Source organism: Ylistrum balloti, unplaced genomic scaffold (assembly GCF_031769215.1).
Source record: "Ylistrum balloti isolate Yb309-2 unplaced genomic scaffold, AGI_CSIRO_Ybal_v1 Utg369648, whole genome shotgun sequence".
In the NCBI taxonomy this organism is placed as follows: domain Eukaryota; kingdom Metazoa; phylum Mollusca; class Bivalvia; order Pectinida; family Pectinidae; genus Ylistrum; species Ylistrum balloti.
Genome location: NW_026781905.1, coordinates 664,078 through 689,179, shown reverse-complemented (window position 1 = coordinate 689,179; position 25,102 = coordinate 664,078). Strand labels below are relative to the sequence as shown.

The window sequence follows — 25,102 nt, the reverse complement described above, 5'->3', positions numbered from 1 at the left end:
TAATACTAAAAAGATATCATCATGTGTGTCATGATATTCTAGAGTTTGTTTTCCGTTATCAGAAATCCCCATGTATATTTAATAGTCGGGTCAGTATTAAACCGACCTTTCACAGGAAGAATACAATACGGAACATGAAGCACAAAGTAAACAAAATGAAGGCTGAAACATTTTTATATTTATTGCCAGTGAAAAACTGGAAAATAAAACAATCGAACAAGGTTGAAAAAACAATGTGTTGGATCAATAATAAGACAATATATTATAAAAAACTAAATGAACAAAGAAATATTTCTTTTAACAGAAAACGAAAACAAAGGTTTAAAAGACAAAATCAAACATTCTTTGAATAGCGATTGGTGCCGTTATGATAGGCATTGTGTTGGTGGATGAAACATCCTCCAGTAGAGTGTATTTTAAACACCATCGAGAGTGACAACATCCTAGTAGCATGTCTCTGTTGATGAGATAGAAATTGTATTGTGAACAGAATGCTACAAAACCATACACAAGTGAAACAAAACAAATAGGAATCATCTTAAACTGCTTTGTTTGACTAAGCATCGTTTCTCTTAATCCTAAAGAACTTCTTTCTTCCTAATGTCTCTCCGAACACTTTTGACTATTGACATACCTAAGTCATAACCAGTACAATATGACCGACTGGGAGTGCCCGAATGCCATTGACTTTTCCATCACCGAACATTGTTTTTTAATCCTGCTGCTGCGATGACGTAATTCCCCTTTCAAATAGAATAGCATGCTTCAATGATAGGTGAAAGAGTACATACCTTGGGAAAAGCATAAATATGTAAATAGAAGGCGGAAAACCAAGAAACTGCTTATTAATGGTGGTTTATTCCAAACGGAATAACCAGAGCACGCGCAATTTGGTTAAGCACCAATAATTCTAAATAGGACCAGTTTAACATTTCCAGAAAAAACACTACACATCGAATGACATTTAACAATTGTGCATCATCAGAAGCAGAAAAATATAGACCTATATAAAATAAGGCTGTGAGGTTATATTACTCGTTTTTAATACATTGTATCACGCGCAAGCGCACACTGAAGATAATCTATTGATAAATCGAAAGCGAGGTTCTACTCAATTATTCACCTTTAATGTGATACTGAAGATTTTGCTCAGGTGAGAATATCTATATTAAGATCATGAAGTATTATTTATGGTGATGTGTATCCGACTAGTCTGTATAATTGATAGCTTGTGTTCTTTGGAGATTCCATCTCTTGAGTCGTTTGAAAGGGAGATCATTGACAATATCCTCCAAGTGGTGGCTTATAAAACTAATCTATAAAGATGTTATGACATGCACGTTCAGCTTAATAATAAGACAACAAACATCGGCCCACACACTTAATTCTAGGCTGAAGTTTGCCGTATGAGTACTGCCCCGTATGAAGAAGCGTGCATGTTCAGATCTCACCGACACTTGTGTGAACCAAAAGCGGCAAACAAAAGCTGATCGTTGTTTTATATATCAAAATAAAAAATCGGAATCGTACCAAATATTGTGCCAGAAAATTGACATAATGTTAAGTAGCTGAAAGTATTTGACACAATAGAGCCAATTAATGAGTTAACATCAAAAATAAAAATACGATATATCATTTTAGAATAACTCTTAGATTTTCTTGGAATCAAACTTATGTTACATTCTTATTGAATTATCATTATTTCGCTGGCACTTTGTTTCGATGATCCTCCACAGTCGTTTCAATCTACTAGTACCGGAATTTTTTATCGAGTTAGAACTATTAATCATTGGATGGACATATGATTTGGTAAATACCAAAGAAATCAGCAGAATCAAGGTATTATTCACCCAATCTCCTCGAGAACATTTAGTATTTGACAGTTGTCATTTAACCAAAGCTTACGAATTTAAGAGACCTGTCGGTATACGTCCCACGTATATCAGAAAATTAACGAAATAAATGCTCGGCATGAAATATATATATTAGCAAATATTTCTTAAATGACCTTGATCAACAACTTCTCGTTCTGCTAAAAGAAATTCTGTCATTTTAAAATGTCTGGAATTGCTATATATATATATGTGTGTGTGTGACCCTGAGAGGGGACGAGATTACATCCTGTACACAGCTGAATCTTTGATTCCGAACTGTTACAGCCATATCATACTGCCGTGATATTAAAGCCTTGTCAGATTTTTCTCTTTCTTTTTTAAACACAAATATCCCAGGTAACAAAATCGAAAGCGACAAAAATAGGATTAATTATTCATACCAGTTTCTATCACGTCTGAAAATCTCAATTAGTTTTACAAGGCGACGGGCAATTACAAAAAAGAATCTTGTGGCAGATACAGATTTCCTTTAAAAGGATTTGTTTACCGTTAGAAAAATGCTCTCATGAAATATTAAGGAAAAAAGAGTTTCAGTGACAGTATCAATATAATTGTGAGAGGCCATATCACTGACGTCATCACCGAAGTGATCGACGGAATATTTCAAGCTTTGGACGCCGCCGTATGAACAGCTGATTGACGCGTTTTGTTACTAGAATAATCGACATATATATTCCGTTATACTGAACACGAAAAACAAATTCTCTTTATTCTCCTAAAATAAAACAATCTTTTAATTATAATAAATTGTTTTGCCAATATCGTATACGTGAAAGATCTAGTTGTTTCTATATCAGGTGGAAATACCGGCGGAAGTTATTCACAGAAACACTAGTAGACTACAGATTTTTTTTATACCATTTCTCTTTTCCTTTTACCTGACATTTTGTCGATTGTTTCCCAAATCCGTTATTTGTTCCATAGAATTTAGACATTGACTAACTTAATTTCTTTATCAGCGGCCAAATAAGCGAAAGTGATGACGAAAATACTATTTTTATCAGTAAACCCGTTCTGTATAATACGGTCGATCCTATTCCATATCGAAATACCATACCAGAATAGAGTGATGCTTGCGAGCCAAGTCGTTCAAAATAGAGCAATGCTTGCGAGACGATGTTTTGTTTCGATCACCTTTGATCATTTGGGCACTTAGCATCACTAACGACTTCTAGATGGACAGGAGAGCTGTATGGTGCAGCAAGATTAATCATTTAGCTCTATGTATCTAATCCGTTTTTGTACTAAACGGTGCTATCACCTTTTCTATCTTTTGTCCTAACTTTTCGAAGTTTCTTATCCCAAGAGCAACAGGATATGTCAACATAAATTTTTCATTATTTTTGAAAAAAAAAGTTTGACATAATCTTATATCAAGTACTGGAAAGATAACACAATACCAAGAACGAAAGATTAACACCGGGCCATGATAAACAGAAAGATGACAAGACCAGGTGTTTCGAAATGACAAGCGTCATCCGTCTTGTAGATCTTGGTCAATACAATCTTGGTCCTAAACGTCCTCCTGGCATGTTCACCAGTACTGAACCTGTCTTGATTCAAACAACACGAGGAAATATAATATTCTCTATAGAGAATATAAGTTCCTCTGTAATCAATGTCAGTTTCGCCTGCTCAAATTCCCTAAAGTCATTTCAGCCACCATCGACAAGATGGTATGTAGCATTCAATAGCTCAGGTTGTTTTGTTCTCGCGAGACTACAGATTAAATAAGCACGTCTATTGAATGATAACATCAAGCCGTTCAATTTCTGGCACATTTCACTGGTGAAGTATCCATGATATAACTGTAAGATTTCATCATCAATTACATTAATTCGCTGTCATGTAGCTGATCAACTGTCTTTAAAATCTCGCGAGAATTAGATATCAACATTACGGATACTACATAGGATATCGATTGTCACGTAATGTCTCATTATTCTGCCATGACTAAAGCTGTATCTGTGAAAGACGAAGAGGTCAGACACGTGCTACACCGACCTTAAACCGGTCAAGTGGTCATTGATGTCTGATCCACAAAAGAAGTACCAAATAGGATCGAGAAAATGACACTACGAATTACAATCCTGCAAACTTGATTCTCTTAGGGTATCAAATGTAGCAGTGATTCCCAGGAAACGACAGCAGGGGTGTGTGTTCCTCTAATTACATTATGATCTGGCTTAAATCAACGAGACATGCCAAGGCAAACACCGATAGGAAAATAGTTGTTACCTTAAATTTCTATCAGTTAAGTTCGCTGCTTACCCCTCTATCGAAATACGTCTTTCCTGGTCCAAATGTATCGTGAGAAAGTTAAAAACATTTAGAAACTGTTTAAGCTATCTTAAATTTAGCAAAAAATAAATCTCGTGAATACAAAGAGATTATTCTCTTTACTTCTTGTATTTCAGAGTATAAACATCTTTTAAACACTAGTTAATGTAGTTTATATGTATTGTGTGCTATCCTTTGCTAATCAAGACATGTCCTGCAGGTAGGATGTGATCATTGTACCTGTTGTCCCTAAACTGGGTATCTTAATATGTTCATTTTCTGAAGATCTGTCTTCTTCCTAATATCTCCATTGATTCTGCCTCACTTTGTGTTTCTGTCCCTTGGACGAGATAAATCATGGTCTTTAGAAAATAGTTGCTACTCCCCATTTAACGCGCGTTAAAGTTAAGAGACCTGTTTACTAGGTGTTAGCGGATAGGGTGTCCTACTAGAGGCCTTCTGTAATGTTGTACAATGATGTATCACTGTTAAAAGTTCCGCAGTTGAAGAGGATTACAAGAATATACTCAGGCACTCACATCGCATACACCGCTGTTGATAGGACGTTCATTAACATAAACAAAACCCAACTATTTGCATTTCATATAGTGAACGCTCAATAATCCGGACACCGGAAAACTCATAACCCCAACGGAGATATTAGGAAACGGTTTCCATAACTTTAATTGTATTCATTAGTCCGGAAATTCTAAATTCAAAATCGTTGGAGAATTTAATGAATTTTTTTATTGTAATACTTTTGCAACAATCCGGTATTTTTGTTACGACGTGAAGCAAATTTGTTTGCAGTCATCCGTGCCAAATTTTTTCAGCATACCACTAAACAATGAGTGTAGTTATGGAGACTGCAGCCAGGGCATTCATCGGTGAATCTTTCGTCAGAGTTAAAGGCATTTCAACAGAGGACAAAGTGAATTAATTGTTAGGAAAATATCGGTGCAATGATCTGGTCTTGTTTTCAAGCATTAATTCTTAATCAATCAGCATATTTTTACATGGCAAGATAAAGAAATAAAATTAATTAGAACTTCAATTCTATAGGGTGGTACTTTTTTTAAATATAACTGTACATGCCGAGAGGACTTTCAATGAATCTTCCACAACATTGGACTTCAATGAAAAAAAACGACTTTTATCGCGGAAATTTTTATTCATACAGCATTATTCGTTACAATGAATTTCGATAAATAAACAACAACAGGAAAATACCAACATATCATCATGATCATAATAAACACTAGAGTGAAAAAAAATATGTCCAAATATGAACAAAAGAAGATATACATGGTGACTCCAGAACAAAAACACGAGGAAAATAAGATCAGGGTTCCGCAAGAGTGAGCCTCTTCTTCTTCATCGACAACACTCCCCATGTAAAACTTTAATAATCCAAGTAAGCATTGCTTCGTATTCAAATGAGAACAATGTGAACAACAAAGAAATCTGTGTTATGCGTTTGTTCGTCAGAAAGACACATAAATACATACATTCACAGTAAATACTAACCATAAACTCTGAAAACACCCAACAGCATCATCCTGACTTTATTGTTGCGTAATCAAGGAGGTCAACGGTTATATTGACTATCCGGAATATATAAACTAATGTAAACATTGCGTAAAGCTAATGACTGTTTAATTCCAACCGTATTAAATATCATTTTCCTTCAAAATAAATGCGAATGATATCAACGAAAGCATGAAGATTTATCAAACAAATATTAAGCTTTTAGTAAGCGTTTAATACAAATATACGACAAGTGTATTCAAATACAATACGGTATTGCTGGTATGGACATTCATGCTTTAACAGGGTTCCCATTCATCACTAGTAATGCACGGATAGACACCATTCTGTCCAGCCTATCTAGTCCAAACACTCAATCGAACACATTGATTAGAAAAGTCAATGAAAAGTTAGGATCATACACCACACCCACAATCACATACACGTAGGGATTTGAATATTTAATTAATATTAATAATAACAGTGGTATAAGACTCATCAGTGAGGCGAGTAACGCGAGGATTGTATATATGACTTGCTAATAATGTTAAAACGTGCAATTCACCCGTGCCATTTCTATACAATTTTTTTATTAACAGATGTTATTCATTTGTGTGTCTTTTATACAATCTTTGTATTGAGAGATGCTTATCTATTTGTCTTTTATACAATCTTTGTATTGAGAGATGCTTATCACTTGTGTGTCTTTTGTTCAATCTTTGTATTGAGAGATGTTATTTATTTGTGTGTCTTTTACACCATTTTTGTATTGAAGGATGCTATTAATTTGTGTCTTTTGTAGAATCTTTGTATTGAAACTCCCACATATGTATAATGCAGTTTATTTCTTTATTTGTCATTCTGAATTTTTATTTGAAGGTGTTATTCACTTGTGTCTCCTTTGAACAATCTTTTATGACTGGATACTTAAATTATGGAAAATAGAATGTACGCTGTGAAAACAAATAGTTGAACAACACTCAATTCATCAAATTTCGCCAATTTCAGACGTTTTATGAACGCCAAGTCAGCCATCTTTTAAACATTTTGCACCTTCCGTAAATTCATGAATATACAATTAACAATATGGAATACATAATATGTTAAAATCGAACAAATGGTTTAAAGATTAGATCAGGAGTTGCAATAATGGCATATTTCAATCAAATAAAAGAAACTTTGCGAAGTGCATATTATGATCTTTAGCCGTCATTTAACTTTGGAAAGAAACTGGACGAGGAGTAATAATAAATCAATGGAACAGTGGTGAGTAAAACACAAACCTTACCAAGCGAATATTGCTTTTCAGTACGATTTCAATTAATAAGACAGTTTAACATCGTCAACAGTTTTTAAAATGACCGATGTGTTGCTGATGAGAAAATTCGTCCTATTAAATCGTGGGGCTTATCAGAATTTGTATTGATTATTTGAAAATAAATGTATTTTTCAGTAAAGAATCATTTGGATGATGACATTCAGCAGAGACAGGTCCTAGAGTTTTGACACAAGGATACTCATCGCAAGATTTAACAACAATACACAACAGTCTATAAACCCGAAATATTGAATTCGTTGTTTCTTCAAGAGGCTTCATCAAATGTCGAGTGCGAATTTAACTTGCTACTGGTGTGACAAGGGTGCTTTTATCATCTGCAATATGGCACTAATGTTGTTCTTTGTTTAAAATCAATTTAAAGTGTTTGTTTCATTTTGAAATAACAAAACGAAGAATTATGGATTTTCAATAACATTACATTTATGACATGCGTCAAAACTATTCAGGTCGGTAATCTGAAAAACTTGAATAAGATCAGTTTTAAGAACAGAAATGTCTTTTTCATAGCGATGTAGTATTGGTTTATAGACAGAGCGTTTGTTTCGTTCTTAGCGAAGCTTATAATGGTTTCTGGAAAGCATAAAGGACCCTTCCTCAGCAAAGCTAGTAATTTTTCAATGCAAACAGGAACTTCCCTTTATCACCGAATCCGTTAATGGTTTGTTGACAGTAGAAATTTCGCTGTCTCGGCGAATTCGATCATGTTTTGTTGATGACAGAATTCCCCTTTCCATGCGAAGCTAATATTGGTTTAGTAGAAACAGAAATGTCCCTTTATCAACGAATGTCGTAATAGTTTATCAAAGGCAGAAATTTCTGAAGTTTTGACGCGAATAAGGTCATGCTTAATTGATAGCAGAAATGCCCCTTTGAGAGCGAGCTATTAATGCTGTCCTGATTGCATTTCGCTGTGAATCTAGTAATGGTTTATTGGAGAATAACATATTCTATTCACTGCAAGTTTTTACATTTCATATCTATATATTTATCAACGAGATTGTCTCCGATAAAAGTCTTTTGTATTGGTTTTTTTCTCACTGCATTTATATTTTGTTGCTGTATGTTTTTAAGCGATTAAATAAACATTAGATCATTTCACGAGAGTGTCTTTGATCTTTCCTTACAATTACCTATAGTCATGCATGATAGACATGTGCCCCTGTACCTATAGACGATCCCGTAGAGTATGAATGCCTCTCTTTGGCTTTTCATCAACCATGGTATTTATCACAGATCGAAATGTCTATTGGTTAAACTTAGCCTAAACTGGATCAATTCTGTTTTATCTTAAACGAATATTTACTTTTGTGTTTTAACAATCAATCAGCTGGATACAAGAGTTCTCCGTTTTAGTTTTTCTTTGTTATGTTACGTCTTTATCGAATACGATAATATCAATAGAAATTTATTCTTTCAAAAAACAATTTTAAGACTGAAGTGGCAATCGGTTTTCTTGTAGTGGAATGAAATAAAGGAAATACGACAGTCTGTACAGCAGTGTTTTTGACCCTTTATTCCTACTGGGTATTGAGGACGAAGAAACAATAATCACGAAAATAACGTAAAATAGCTGCATTGCTTATTGACAGTTTTCAATCGAAAATATTTGTAAGTGGCAAAATGAACAAGTGTAATATTATATATAGAATATATTTCTGCTTAATTTACACGACGACAAATGTATTCCTTGTTTATGCTTAATTTACACAGAAGTAAAAGTAGGTTTATGATTAATTTACATATCATACTTTTTTATGTTGTATCCGGTTAATATTCCTTTACGTTGTTGCTGTGATTTTAATTATTTTTTTGCTGGCGTCGTTTTGATAAACAAAATTGGTCGACACATACATGTATATCGAAATATCGAAAAGGGATGTACACTTTTAATTATTCTATAAATAATATTTGGTGTTGATTTAAGTCAGGTACTTGTGTTCATTTGCCACTATTCAAACGCATTATAATGCAAGACGTGGTGTTAGTGTACTTGCTGTCACCGTTACAACACTCACGAAGCCTGTGTCATTGCTGTCATATGATCCAGAGTATAAGTCTTTATAATTTTGCTTTTCATTATGATAAGGTTAATTAAGCGTTGAAAATATTTTCCGTTTTCTACGATAATCTAATAGCTTTGTTGCAAAATTGAAAACATGATGATTGCCTAATACATTTTTTTCTTGTAATTTGATATCTTTTTAGATAATCAATAGAAATGCGAAATTTAAGTCAGTGGATATCGACTACTCTGCGACGAGTACGGGCCGTTTTGGAGTATTGTATTTCGCCATGGTCAGTCCTGAATAATTAAAATCAAACCAGCCACAAACAATTACGTCACTGTCTAGTTGAAATTAGAGTGTCAATCCTTATATTGATCGGGGTGAGTTCATGACGATGACTTTCTGTACTTACCATTCAATGTTTATAAAGGACCACGAAATGTCTAAGAAAAGATATATATATTGTTGCGCGTTTACTTGAAGTGTAGAAGTTTCAACCCAATGTTGGCTCATAATCGTATTAAACTGAAGTTCCTAATTCCTTCCGTAATATGATCTGACAACATCGCATAAGCGGTTACGTTCTGGTGACCTTAGCACCCTCTGTACTTCACATAAGGCGAATGGTCCTATAGACGATATCGTCTGCAGCAAATCAATCACCCTTAATAAAACTAACATCCTAATTATCGCTCATTACGCATAGTGGAGAGAAAAGGAATAAATTATCTAGTGAGATTGACCTATATTCTAGCTGTGTTCAACATATGACTTAATGCACATATGCATCATGCCAGCTTTTTACTCAACTTCTATTCTATTTAAGAATTCGATATGCGGAAAGTTGATTGGCTAACGCAAAAGTTCGTAGAGATCATGAGACGTTTTGAAATGTTGTCATACCATATTTGGAAGAGTAATGAAGCGATGTTTGCGATTTGAATTTTAATCAGACTGAGATCACTACTTACATTGTTTTCTCTACGTATGTTTTTCTTTATATAAAACAAAAATTACCGACATGAACACCGATTGATGTCCTTCTGTGTGCAGCATTGTTTTTCTCTTAAGTTTCCCTGTAATATTTGTTATCTTTTTCGAGCATTTACTGCCTGAGGTGCAAAATTTGTATGTCTTTGTGTAATTATGAATGTCCTTAGTTATACAATTATTTATCTTGTTAAGTTTGCGACATCACTTTTAAATGCCTTATATTTGTATAACAGCGTGTCGTTAACAAAGTAGAGGACGGTTACAATGCAGGAACATCACCATATACTTGTATATTCTCAATGGCTTCTGTTTACTTCTGTTCTTTGTTTACATTTTGCCATCTTTTCTAATTGAATTTGTATTGTTTAAACGTCGGGTATTTTAGTTGATTTCCTCTCATGTTTTCCCCCTTTCTGTAGAAAATAACAATTCTTCCGATTACGGAACCGCACAACATCTTCTATTTTCGTATCACTTTGATACATAATATCGATATGAAGGGTTCAATTACTGTATGATGACACCCACAAGTTTCTATCAAGGTAGCTGACAACCTTGGTCAGTCAGTACAAGGTTTTATGACAATTGACGCTAAAGATTGAACCATTGTGCCACTCATAGTCCTTTGTCAACAATGACCTCGGGAGCTGATGCTATTCAGTCGCTATAGATTAAAATGAAGACGGTGGCTGCAAGTGCCTTCAGGACATCTCCTATATCAACACACGATGTATCCGATGAACTCACTCTTGATTACACATTCCTTCTCAGCTTATTCTGAAAAACATGCATATTAAGTATGAAACATGTCATTTTGCTGAAGATTAAAGGATATATTCGGATTTGTTTGACGTGTGGCCCTAACAACACTGAGGAAAACAGAATACTTAATAACACTATTGTGTTGATGTTGCTTTCTTGAATGAAGCAAAGATTTTAGAAAAATACAATGAGTTACACCCCTGACTACAAATTAAGGTCCATATGGTTATTAAACACATGAAAACTATAATGGTATAACCAATTCAATAAGGGTCTGTAAGCATTTTACTACAGTGTGAATGACATAACGGTTGACGTGACAAATCAATAAACGTAGGTAATATATTCTATACTGTATCGACAATGTGTCAGAGCAAAGTGAAATAAACAAATATAAATGGAGTGGTGTTAGTGTGTACACATACCGTGAGTGTTACTTAAGACTTCATTTTAAATGAATTTAACCTCAACTGACCTGATCTCTTTTCTACTTCAATAACCTTTTATTGTACCTCGTGGTCAGATTATTGTGACCCACTAACATATATAAACGTAGGGAACCAATTTATATTGAGAATTCAAAATGTTTGTTCTGACTTAGGCTAAAATAAAATACCACTTTTAACAAAAGATATCCATGGAGATGTTTCAGATTATTGTTGGAGTTGTCAACACTTAAATACGTGTAGTGTATAGTACTTTGCTTTATGAAAAGTCGACAATGGAATGTCGACGTGATAACGAAATCGTTATTTTAGCTCTAAAATTTATTCAATATAGGTCATGTATAACTCATAGGAAGATTTGTATAATGAAAATGATATATTGAATCGTACTAAGTACTTCCTTCTTCCCATACTTAACTGGTGTCAATGCTTCGGTAATGTAGGTCAAATCCAACTTATTTCTTTGATCCCTTTGATAAGAACCAAGATGAGGATACAAAATTCATTACCTGGGATATGAGGCAAACTCAACAAAAATATCCATACTTACCGACACATTCTGCACCATTACCTGGAATGAAATCCCCAATGTAGACGAGAATGCTTAATAAACACAAATGTTTTGCCTAATTTCAACATTAGATGATCTTAGAGAGCAACAAGTAATGACATATATGTCCTTTTAAAATCACAATCTGCTGTAATGTAAAATTAATCTCACGAATGTGGCGAAGATTGTACAAAAGATATACAATTAAATAGCACCTTTTAATACAATTTAAAATTAGATACATTAGGATCAAATAATGAACTATACCGCATCATAGGGCTTTTTATCACATTTAGAATACATGAAGGTTGAAGTTTGAAACATAGAAGGTGATTTAGGGAAATGTAAAGTGATCGAAAATGTCAGAATATAGATGGGGAGGATTTGATAATTTTCAAATGTCTGATAATTTCAGAAAAAAACTAAAAACAACGTTGCATATTTACAAGTAAGGTGTTGTTGTTTCAAATATATAATGTTGAAAACCGCTCATTAACTTTAAAACTGAACCGAACTTGACAGAGTTAAACTATTTGCGAACCTGGATTTCTATTTTTACCAGCCCAAAGATGTGTAAATAAGCAGTGTGTTTGTCTGTACCTATTTCAGCGGTATAACAGTGATTTTAATCTATAAACAACTTTGTAGTGTGCCTCCTGACCGTGTTAATTGATGGCTGTCCGATGCTAATGTCTGTGCCTGATGTTCTAGCTGTCCCCTGGTCGATTTATAACGGCATGCGACACATACACCCTGCGGCACCTCTCGGCGATTACCGTGACACCGCGTTTCAAGCTTGAAATGTATAAATAAATCGTCTTTCATATGCGTTTATGTTTCAATAAATGAATCAATAAAATGTAGTTAAACATGTACAAAAAATTATAATAAGATTTAGAAAATGTTTATAGTGCCTAAGGTTTCAACACACCAAAATGTATTGTCTGTAAGCTGACAATTCTTTAAACAAACTTGGCCCGGACTTGGACGTTTTGGTGTAGATGAATGAAGTTTTCACCATCTGTCACGTCCTCGTGTGATATGCTAGACACTTCCTTATAGCCACCAGCATGTAGACGGCGTCTTTGTTATAAGTGGTTTTGACTCGAGCAATTCCGGCACCTTCGGATTTAGGAATGTTACAATTGGTAACATACTTTGACTATGCCAAGACCGCCGAATAATCCTCCATCGATCATATCCTAACTCTCTCAATGCCTTCAATGGACAGACCATGATCGCCATCCGAAATGTACACAACTGTTTATGACATTTTCTCTGTGAAATTAACTTTTTTCTTATACGTAATTATCAAACTTTCTTTATGATTCTCTGTGAAATTAACTTTGTCTTTTTTCTTATATATAATAAAAAAAAACTTTCTTTATGTTAGAAAAAATGCAGGTATTACAGAAACAGTTATACAACTTTCATAAGATGCAAAGACACTAATAATAAATGAATGGATACATAAATTAACAAATACATATGAATATTTCAGAAATAAATAAAACACCAATGATGATTATAACATTTGAGATTTGCATCTGAAAAAAAGGATTCGATAATTAAACAATTGCCATTATTATCAGGTTTTATTGTAGTTTTGTACGAACAAAATACATAGTGTTAGGGTTTAAATGTTTGTAAAAGAAGATTCATTACATTCAAGCTCCTTAACTCTTATGTTCACAAAAGTCTTCGTTTTTGAAAATATTCAGGTTTTCTGTAGGAAATTTGCGTGTTAACATTCTATTGAGCCCTCTAGCTATTTCAATTGGTAGCTTAATCATGGAATGTTGTGGAAATGTCCGGATATCTTAAGGTGTAATCAATTTGCTAGCCTAATTATCGCAAATGATTCCGTCGTCGGTTTTTTTTTATTATTTTGTTCGTAAAAGCCAACTAATTGTCGAAAATGTTCGCGAATATCCGGATAGAGTTCATTTCATGGTCATGCCGCTGTACCGTCTAACAATTGATAAATTAACTGTCAGGGGTTAATTACATCCAAGTCTGTGTTGTCTGTGTATTCGTAAAAGTCCGTTTATTTCCGCATATTTTCGGACATTTCCGAGAAAGTATATGTCAGCGATTGTATCCAATAACAATTGATAGCCTGTCAAACATTAATCACACACTGTATTTAGTGAAGTTATTGGAATTAGAAGTGTCGACGGAGGTCACAATTTAATCAATTAATTCGACTCGTCTCCATGTCAATATCAGTTTCCTATTCAACAAAGCATAGTCAACTTTTTTTCAACATTACATTTCAAAGATCCAGATTAAATTAGACATTTATTCATCATTATGGTTTATATCCTAAAAGAAGTTCATTCATGTAAGAAAGCGAATAGCTATAGTGAGTGATTGATTCGTGTTTATAGTTTAAGCCCCCGTTTGTCTACGGTTGATTTCATGATCACTACAGCAGCTACGTATAATACACGTCATGTTCCATAATAATAATAACCATTCTTCTCCGTTGCTAAGACAACGAAGGAAAACAGAAAATAAACACTAGGAGAAAATTCTGTAGGAATTTAAGTGGTGTGAGAACGTGATATTATTTAAGTTCACAGACTGATATTTACATGATAGGTGTCGTCTGTGAAGCAGAAGACGCTTACTCTGTGGGAACACATGGTCTTATTCTCCTTGTACTTTTGCAGGCGTCTCCTTATAAACAATTCTTTACTGATTATTTTGCCAAAAGAAATGTCAGAATACTTTTTTTATGTTTCAAGATTATTCGGTTGTATTTGGAAAATTCTATTAGAACCTTATAATTCCCTGTGTGTGCTTATAGCGCATAAGAAATTTAAAACAAACATGATGTTAAAACACACTATCAATTATTCCCTATTTTGTCCGAGGGCTGTGTAATCAATGCTCAGTCACTCTACCCTCTCTATATTATGAATGACAACTCGGCCCCTACGTTTTACCCAAAGAAAGATAACTAGCTCATAGTGTTACCCATAGAAGGACTACTGGCCGCTAAGTGATACCAATGGAATAACAACGAGCTCCTAAATTTTAATCAAAAAAATTGTTTATGCAATATTTTGATTGGAATGCTCGAGTTTAAGATGTAGTACTGCAACAGGTAGTAATTATCGATGTGTTTTATCAAAATATTACCTGTATTATGTAAATGCAATTTAACAGAAAAGGGCTTCCGAATGGTAGGAGGCTTAAAGTACATGCTACATGTAAACAGTTAATTTTAGCTGTGTATCTATATTTTAGAAATCAGTGCTAATCATGCCAGGTAAATATACAGCTGATTGATATCTTAATGTCACGGTATGTTTCAATTTACAACTTACCTCAGATGAATAACACAAAGGTAGTAATGTGGTGCGGTTACCTTTGAAAAATAAATAATAAATAAGTTGTTCTTACGGACAGTTAATGACTTGTAAATCTATTATGTATGTTCATCTCCCAGTTCCATTCGTATTGGTTACATGAGTCATTATCGGAGTCCCTCGAGAGTTATGGTTACATTTTCCTATCAATCATATAATCCATCGTTTCGTATTTTTGTTCGTGACTCAAGGGTTGAATGGAATGAATTCTAGTAACGCAGTTTATTTTCGGTGTCTGGTAATAATAACGCAACATATGTTATTCTGATATTGTATCAGATATAAGTATTCGGGTTATATATATATATATATATATATATATATATATATATATCAAGCGGTTTACAAAATGGATTTTGCTAGGTGTGAACCCAATAACTTAGGCCGAGTTGTATTTGTTCTCGCTGTCCACACTTCTTAAATCTGAGTGTGTCTTGTTGTCCAGATACATATTTTACGATCAAAGAGAACGTTTATCTCAAATTATTATGATATAAACACATATAGGCTTTCTTTTGAATCACCTATTTAAGGGTCGTCTAATGACCGAAAACCTCGACCATAATACGGGGTCACAAAAGGTTAATGACAATGATGGGCAAGTTTTATCATCATCACAGTGACCTCATTAAGAAACATGTTGATGCTCTTTAGTTTGCACGATGTACATCATGCTCCCATTTGATCATGTGACATTACTTACCTAGATTGACAAAATTTACAGGCGCAGAAGACGCTTACTCTTCCGGAACACCTCGTCTTATTTTTCTTGTACCATTGTTAAGGAGTCTCCGTGTAAGTCTTCCTTTTGTTTAAAGGTTGTTCTAGTTGAATTGAGTTTGAGTTTAAATTATGATTATGTCGACATGTTGGTTGTTTTCTACGAATGATAGGCTACTGCGAGTATATGTAAATACAACCAACTAACGACAATAGTGTGAAATGATTCTCACCTCGATAGTGTAACAACATTAAATCGAACCAGGTCGCAATATACCATTTAGCAGTACGATCAGTTTGGTTAAAACATCCGTCAAAATAGGTGTTTATGTGGAACACTCAATTGATATAAACTTCTTACAGATGAAATCGATATTACTTTATTTTTATACGATCTTTATAGTATCTTATCTGGTCGTCTGTTTGACAGTAACATAGATATCGGTTAAGAGTTAAGGAGATAATGCGAAATTATTAATTCTTAATTGTTCAATATAGTCTGTTTTATACATAGAAGGACTAAAAGACTATATTAGATATGGACATTTACAAAGGATATGAGAATCTGGTATCCAAAAAAATGTTTTCACAATTCAAAAAAGGAAAGTAATTTTCGCTATATCGTTGACATGACCTATTATTGTTAGAGGTGTTATGTTTTTAAGTGATTCCTGACCCTATATGTTATGTATGAGACCAATAGTGAATTATCGTTACTGAACTACCGAGATATTCATGACGATTTCGCTTTGTATGGACGAAATGTAGCCTTTCAACAATTGAATGTAGATGTTGTTACGTAAAAAAAAATAGCCCAATGTAGTAAACACTGGGAACCACGCATAGATGTGGTCTCCTTTTTTACTTAAAATTAAACATAGAACCCAAACTATATATTAGATAATCTTATTATCGCATACAAATCGCATATGGTCCTATGTACCGTTTCAGTTCCAAGAAATTTCCAAGAAATAGACACAACATTTTATATAAAAATGTGTTATAGGTTCATTGTTTGACACTTTGACAGGTAAAGATATGGTGGATTATATAGCTGATTATCTGAAGACGATAAGAACGAGGCGTGTGTTCCCGGATGTACAGCCTGGATACATGCGCAATTTAGTACCGGAAACAGCGCCAACGGAAGGTGAACCCTGGCACGATATCTTCCGGGATATTGAAAGGGTTATTATGCCTGGGGTAAGTACTTCTACTCACGTGTGATTAATAAAATATGTTAACTGTGTCTGATCAAAATCGATTGATCTAAGTCGTTTTGTAACAAAATCTGATTGGAGGAGAAAAAACTGATATCAATATACTGGTATAAGAGTCTTATAGTATCGTCTATTCTCATTTCTGGATACTGCATTTACATTTAATTACCTCCTGTGTTGGTTATAAGTTGATATGTCGTCATTCAATTGATGACGTCGTGTCGCGTTAGATATTGTGAAAAGATACCAAACAGAACGTGACAGAAAAATCTATGTCGGGGCAGTGAGTGATATTTTCTCATCCATGAGAAGTAATGTTAACACATCTCCATCGTTTATTTACTGTGACTCTCTGTATTACCAGAAACAAGAAGATAGCAAGATTTCCCTGAACAGTGTACTGTATGGTGATAGCAATAAAAAACAACTAAACAAACAACATAAAGCAGAAACAAAACACCAAAGGCAAAACAAAAAAAAAGCAAAACAAACAAAAATCAAAATCAAAACGAATCAAAAGCAAAAACAAGCAAACAAACAAATAAAGAAACAACAAAGAAATAATGTTGAATCTTCTTAAAATTCCTTATTTGTCCTTTCAATTTTTAAAGATATTTGTGATAGTAAAATTGCATATGTACATTCATTTAATTTGTTGAATATCAAGCAACAAATATGAATTGTAACAGTTTCTATAGAACAACACTATAAAGAAACATTTCATAATATTTCAGATTATTGTCCATTTGAATTAGGAAACTTGATAAAAAAATCAACAAGATGTTTATTTTCGATCAGATTGATATAAGTAATGGTATCACGTACAGAAGATAGATTGAGGAACAAAACCAACAAATGGACGAAAAATATATACAATCAATTTAATAAACTTATAAAAAAAACATGACCCAAGGAAAAGACATTCTACTAATAATTAAATTTTTGCAGTCTGTCAACATTGAAAATGCATTGGTTGGTGTTGTTAGTTTACCTCCAGCTCCAGATCTGGGTTTTGACATCCATTGTGACCACTCTGTTAACTCCGAGGTCACTGACGTGACTAGAATGGCAAAACAGTTTCATCCATGATATGTCTCTACTGTATCTGATTCTAACTTTGTATTGAGAGATGCTGTTAACTTGTGTGTCTTTTGTGTTGTCGTATGTTGTTAGTTATTGACTCGTTATACAATGAAACCATGACACGAGACAGCATTTTTGACCAGTGTGAAAAACATTGCTTGTCTTTAAAATTTTGTTGTAAGCTCTGTGCTTAAACGTCTATATTAAGATGACAGGCGTATTAGGGTGTGAGGTAACATCGATATACGTCATAATTTGATAAGATAATCAATAATAAATGGTTTAATCGATTTTAAACCGGAAATGAATCAAAGACTGACATGTTAATTGAATATGGTACAAAAAACGTACAAGTTAATACAAATTCAGAGTTAGATACAATAGAGTTGAATCATTAATACAACTGCACCATTCAGCTCTTTCGTCTTTCTTAGACACGCCAATGATGGCGAGGGTCTAAATTTTAAAGCTGTGGAGCATACTGTGAAAACTGCAAAGTGTTCGCAAGAAATGTCAAAATATAGATGAAAAGGTCCATTAGCTCATTTTTCAATAAATTTCGCAATTTTCATATGTCTGATAATTCAAGACGAAGAATTTCGGATACAGAAACTTAATTCAAACATAAACTGATAAAACAAGCGCGAAATATGCACAAAAGAAAGATATACATGTAGCTCCACAAAAACGTACAAGGAAAATAAGACCAGATGTTGCGGAAGTATAAGCAACTTCTGTTTCATCGACGACACCCGCCATTTAATGTCAGTAAGTAGTAATGTCACATTATTTGATATATATTTGTTTAGCAGAAATGGATGTCTTATATGTTAGGGAGGACGAAAATTAGCAGCAATCAGGACGGCATGAGAATTACTGAAAAAATCCTGATTTGTATAACAGGAAGTTCAAAGAAAGCATTCGCAGAATTGCAGCATAATACTCACTTACACTGACCAGAATGTTGGCAGTGCTCCAGTCATTACGGTTCATCCATACGATATTCGCATATCATAGTATTATGCATTGAGAGTCATTGTTATTTGTACGTGAGTATCATTTAACAAGTGATAAGTAATATTTTTAAAATTTTAATATACTTACTAAATGAAGTGTAGTTTTGCAAAGTTTGTCATATGTTTTGCCTCTGTTGTACCGCATCAACAGAATCCGTAGTCACCACGTAAATAAATATGTTCTTTGTATGTGGCCCTTTTTTCATAGCATAAGATATTTCATTACCGTGTCTATATTTCCGGTAGTTTTTTATTCCTTGTATATGTTCTTGTTACTTCGTGCTATCAGGAAAAACATTTATTTTGCTGCTCTGCATACATAGAGAATACATGGTCAGTGTCTTAAAATACAAGCTGTATTTTTGTGAAAGTGAAGGAAGACACAACTGGCGAGCCTTTATTCCGAGACTATTCAATCTATTTTTAAACAGAATGACGTAACGCATGATAGATTCTGATGATGTAATATATAAAAGGCGTTTTACGAATTTTCGTAAATAAACTTGTTTGTGACAACAAATGATATATGTTATTTTAACAATTATTTATCATTTTGGTGAAATATTTAAGGAAATCATAAAATAATCATGTCTCATTAATGCATGTACTAAATACAGCTGCTTTAAATCACTGCCGAATACAGCAAAACTAAAAGTGGCAGGTGTGTTCCGACAATGGAAATGCCATTGCAGAATAGATATCGATTTTATTCGATATCCAGGCACGAACAGATATGTTTAGTACAGAAGGTTCAATTTATGGAATGTGCGAGTGTTCTTTCTGTCCAAGGTGACGAAACAGACTCAAACCCAACGTATACATCGATCAAAAAGACACTCGTTCACGTAAATATAGAAAGTCATAAAATATTTCGTATAGACTCTGCCATTGTCTGAGTGTACAAGTAGCCTTGAAACCAGGAAGAACATTTCAATAATAAAAAAACAAGATTGCGTCAGGTCTAAAACATCCCAATTTACCGATAGTGCCTTTGTAGATTCATTACCTTCTGTCGAGAATGTGACGTCAAAATTGGTAGTTCTCTGAGCAGTGAATCGTAACGGAGACGCACGCGCTGCGAAAAGGATTGGTCTTCAGATATACAGTACCATAGACTAAATTTCAAAGAAGTGTTTGTATTCTTAATGACGATGATTATTGATAACAATGTTCTAAAACGAAATTTAAAAAAAATAATATCACAATATCAGTAGCTATGAAAATGCTATGTATGAACAAAAATATAAGCGTTTATGCCTTGATTATATGTTATTGTAAAAATGCTGGAACTATCGTATCAAAATTATATTAAGTGCAATAACCTGCTTGAATTGATTACCATAAAAACAAAAAAAAAACGTACTTTTAATTTCCGAGGGAAAATGTTCATTTTGCACTGTCATTTTTTCAGTTATGTTTCAAATTCAAATAGAAACGATTTTCTCAAAAATCACCATGAAATAGAGAGGAAAATGAACTGTTTTGTTTCTGATTAAAGATACAACTGATTTCTCGGTTATAATAGTGAAGGTTTTGTTATGCTATTTTCTACTAAGGTATTTCCTGTAATAGTTGTAGAGATAAAGACTTGTAATGTTATCAAACATTTAGTATTTATAAGTTATATAAATCCATTGTTTTTAGTTATATACATATCATGCCTTGATTTCAGATGAAGTTTAGTAAGTTCGAGATATAAAACTGGGTTTTTTTTCAAAATCTTTACTTTTATTCAATGTATTTTCCTTGAAAACATACGTTACCGAATTATATCAATACGGCCTGTACATTCCTAAATTGGTATTTGTCAATAATTATACCCTGTCATTTTTCCATTACGTTCGTAAATGAAAGAAAAAAGCTGGAAACGGATTTGTAGCGTCAATTTCGTATCGATTAAAATACTCTTCTGATGAAAGCTTCGTCATCTTAAACTGCTTCTGAAAATTTTGAAAAGCTCATATACCATTTGTTTCTAAATTTTGTAACTTATGATTTTAAATTTCTGCTTAAATATAATTTTAATTCTATGACAATTTCAATTGTTGACAAATAGTTTTTTTTTTGTGTGATTGTAATTGTAAACCTAACCCTGCTGACTATCTCACTACACTACTGAACGCGTAGGTCTATGAAGTGTTTGTAATTACACACAATTACACGGAACTGATGATTATTTTGACAACATCTTTATTGATTTGTAATAAACTCACAGTGCTTGGTGATAGCTTTATCTGTTACACGAATCTCCCTCTCCCTGTCTGTATGTCTGTCTGTCGGTCTGTCTGTCTGACAGATAAACAGGAATGAGTTCATTCGGACACATACGCCAAGGAACATTTCTAAGACATATTCTCTTTCTAAACTCACAATAATTCATCAGATGACACCAGTATTTATATTTGGATCACTTAAGTACGAGTTATATTGTCATATTAAAATGACATTATGTTTGATAATGCTGGAATATAGACACACATCTTCATTAGATGACCAGAAACACTCGTGCTAGTAATTACATATACACACAAAAAAGAGCAATCTTAGTTTTTGGTAAAGTACTTTTCAAATTGATATTAGTTTCTTATACCTACTCGCCTTAACAGTTCATTACCAGAATGGAAAGAAAAAACAAAATCGCGGACTTAATTATAGTATTAACAAACCTCATTCCAAAAATTGGTATGAGCGGTTGCAGGTGAAATAAAAAGCATTAATCTGTTTGAAATGGGCTTAGTCATACGAGCTGATCAACAAACAAAATGTCAATTTTCATGTTTTATTTTTTGTGACTTCTGATAAAATGTTTAGGGAGAAATTCCGTCAGAGGGCCATGATGTTTGTGTAAAGGAACAGCGATGTCGGCGATAAGTTAGTTGTGGCGAGGAATTTTACAACAGCTTCTTTTCTCTTATTGTTGTTATTGTGAAGTGTTTCGTCTATTGGTTATCAGGCCGCAAATGTTCATTCACCTGGAAAATTTCGATTGGTTGGTTGGTTCAGCGGTAACGCACTCGCCTTTCAATAGCCATTCGATTCCCGTAACGGACGTGAAAAGGTATGGGGTCACCTGCCCGACCACGTGGGTTTACCCCGGGAACTCAGGTTTTCTTCCACAGTAAGACCCCTCCCGAGCTTTCATCACGGCCAGCAAGAGTGATTGATATAAGCTGTGTTTCGCAATTGTTGTAAAATAGATAAAGCTTATATAATAGATATATCTTGAAATACGCGTCTCGATTAGAAGAAAATGCTGACTCCAATAGCTGCCCTACTTTTTCTCTTGCAATTTTTGCTGTTAAAAATAGTCAGTGCTAAAGTTAAAAACATCGTTAAAATTTCAGGTCACTCATTGGCAGAGCCCGTATATGCACGCCTACTTTCCCGCCCTCAACTCTTTTCCATCTCTCCTTGGGGATATGCTTGCGGACGCTATCAACTGCCTCGGTTTTACATGGGTAAGTTTGACACAATATTGTAAAGCAATTCATCACTGTAACTTAATAGAATACACGTGCATCATCACAAATTACACATACAGCATTGTTCGATATTTCATTAAGCGCCATACGTAGCTAAACTGAAACGATGAAAAACGAACACAACATTAATTATTAGAATTACAATAAGTTATCAGTGCAGACCTTGTATCAATGACTGTGTTTTTTCTAAGTCAACTTAGATAATACTATTACAAAACAATAGACAATGTTGTTACGATGCGAGCAATGTTTATTATATTATATATTGTGTATCGTTTTACGGTTTAACATCGAATCCATAACTAAGTCTTATGCTGTCATTATACTGCTCACAACATTGCATTCATATACATGAAAGTAGTAATACCAACTTCACACATTCTCTCTTTCTCTAGATTTATGAAATAAATGTTTCCCTGAACAGCTGTTAAACAGCGACAGACCTTGGGATTTCTTTTTTGCCTTTTTTCTTATTCAACATTAATATACTGACGGGAAACACAGGGTTTCAAAAGATGCAGATTAATGAAAAGTATGGGAAAGTTTTATGGTCGCCATAGTGATTTCCTTGAGAAATATTCCATTTCTGTGCGAGTTATGAAACTGGAAGTATTTGATGCTCGTTAGTTTGCCTCTTGGTTCCGTTGTTGTATACCTTGTTCTCATTTGAGAACATGACATTACTTACTTGGATTTTTCAAGATTTACGGTTGATGTCGATGAAGCATAAGACACTTACTCTTCCGGAACACCTGAGCCTGTATTCATGAAACCGTTCTCATGCTCAAGAATGAATTTTGTGCTCAAGCCTTATGTCTTGTATAGGTTAAAAATCAATAAATACAACTGATTTTTCCGAAGATTTAAAAAAAAATTGAAGGGATTTCAAGTCAAAGTTACATTCCATGTTTATATTTGACATGTTTCAGGCCTCGAGTCCTGCCTGTACGGAACTGGAAACGATAGTCATGGATTGGCTTGGAAAGATGATAGGGCTTCCGTCAGAGTTTCTCCATAGCAACAAACAAACCATGGGAGGCGGAGTTATCCAGGTCTGTGCAACGTCACATGACTTATACAATATCGTTTTATTGTTGTTAATTATATATATATATATATATAATATTTTTGACCTCAGACAATATTTAAAGCCTAATTCATGCTTAATCTCGGAAGTTATAATCATTGTGGTCAGCCTACAAATCACAGCGCTACATGAGATTAAATAGGTAACAGATTTGATATTTTAAAAGTTAAAACTTGAAATATCAGCGGATGAAATTTGGGGAGATAGTTCAGAACACTCGTGTGATGCTTACTTATCAAAAATTTTGAATCTGCGGAAGATATAACAGTGTCAATCCCTCATGTCCTCCTTAAGAGAGATCACCATTCTCTCTCTCGTATCTTCCGTATAGCTTACAGCCAGTGACTCAACATTCATTGCTTTGCTTGCCGCGAGAACTGAAGTGTTCCGAAAGTACAAATGTTTGCATTCGGGACTTGACGATGCTGAGATCAATGCAAGACTTGTTGCCTACTGTTCCGACCAGGTAAGGAAAATATATTATCTATAATACAGTATTGATTAAATGGCAAAACCAACTGAAAATTAAAAACTGAAAAACCTCTGTCATATCCACTGTGGGCTAAATTTACTAAATCTGTCAAATGATTTGGTATATTTGTAAGTCGTCTCGGCAGCTGGGATTGGACAATCTACTTCTTGGATTTAGCCTAAAACTATCAAATAATTGATAACTATAAACAGTTGGCAAATTTGTCAGTTTGTTAAACCCCAGCATTACCATTTAGTCTCAAAACAACAGAAGTCATGTCTAATCTTCAGATTTCATATACCGACCTTACATTCAATATATAAGCTTACTTATATCTAAAAATATTAAATGTAGTTATAATATTCAACACCGCCATATCATCTTTCAAGGCACACTCTTCGGTTGAGAAGGCAGGACTTATTGGCTTGGTGAAGATGAGGTTCATTTGCAGTGATGATCAACTGAGCATGCGCGGGGAAGGATTACAAGCCGCCATTGAAAGGGATCGCGAGGAAGGGCTGATTCCTTTCTTTGTAAGTAAACAATAATGAAACATCTCAAAAAGAGACATGTACACGAAATCGTAAAATCAATCAAACGAAGACAAAATATGTAAAAGTGAAGATAAACACATTTCATTTCGGGAATATAAACATCATCGACGGCAACAACCATGTAAATGTAGGACAAATCAAGGAATGCCACGTTCTCAAAGTAGGAGCCAGGTTAGAACAATGAAACACTCGGGAACAACAAAAGCCATCAAATGCATAACACCTCATACTACACAGAGAAATGGAATGTTTCCTATCAAGGGAACCGTGGCAGAATATTTCAGACGGCATAT

The 25,102-nt window shown here is 34.0% G+C and overlaps 1 protein-coding gene across 1 annotated transcript in view; it reads left to right on the top strand.

Moving 5' to 3' along the window:
* The window catches only part of LOC132556158 (histidine decarboxylase-like), a 55,641-nt gene that overhangs the window by 12,398 nt on the left and 18,141 nt on the right, over positions 1 to 25,102 (top strand). Inside the window, exons 2-6 of the mRNA XM_060220550.1 lie at positions 16,926 to 17,098; positions 22,559 to 22,672; positions 23,626 to 23,748; positions 24,115 to 24,249; positions 24,645 to 24,788. Coding sequence (XP_060076533.1) covers positions 16,926 to 17,098; positions 22,559 to 22,672; positions 23,626 to 23,748; positions 24,115 to 24,249; positions 24,645 to 24,788 — 689 coding nt within the window. The remainder of the gene's footprint in view (positions 1 to 16,925; positions 17,099 to 22,558; positions 22,673 to 23,625; positions 23,749 to 24,114; positions 24,250 to 24,644; positions 24,789 to 25,102) is intronic.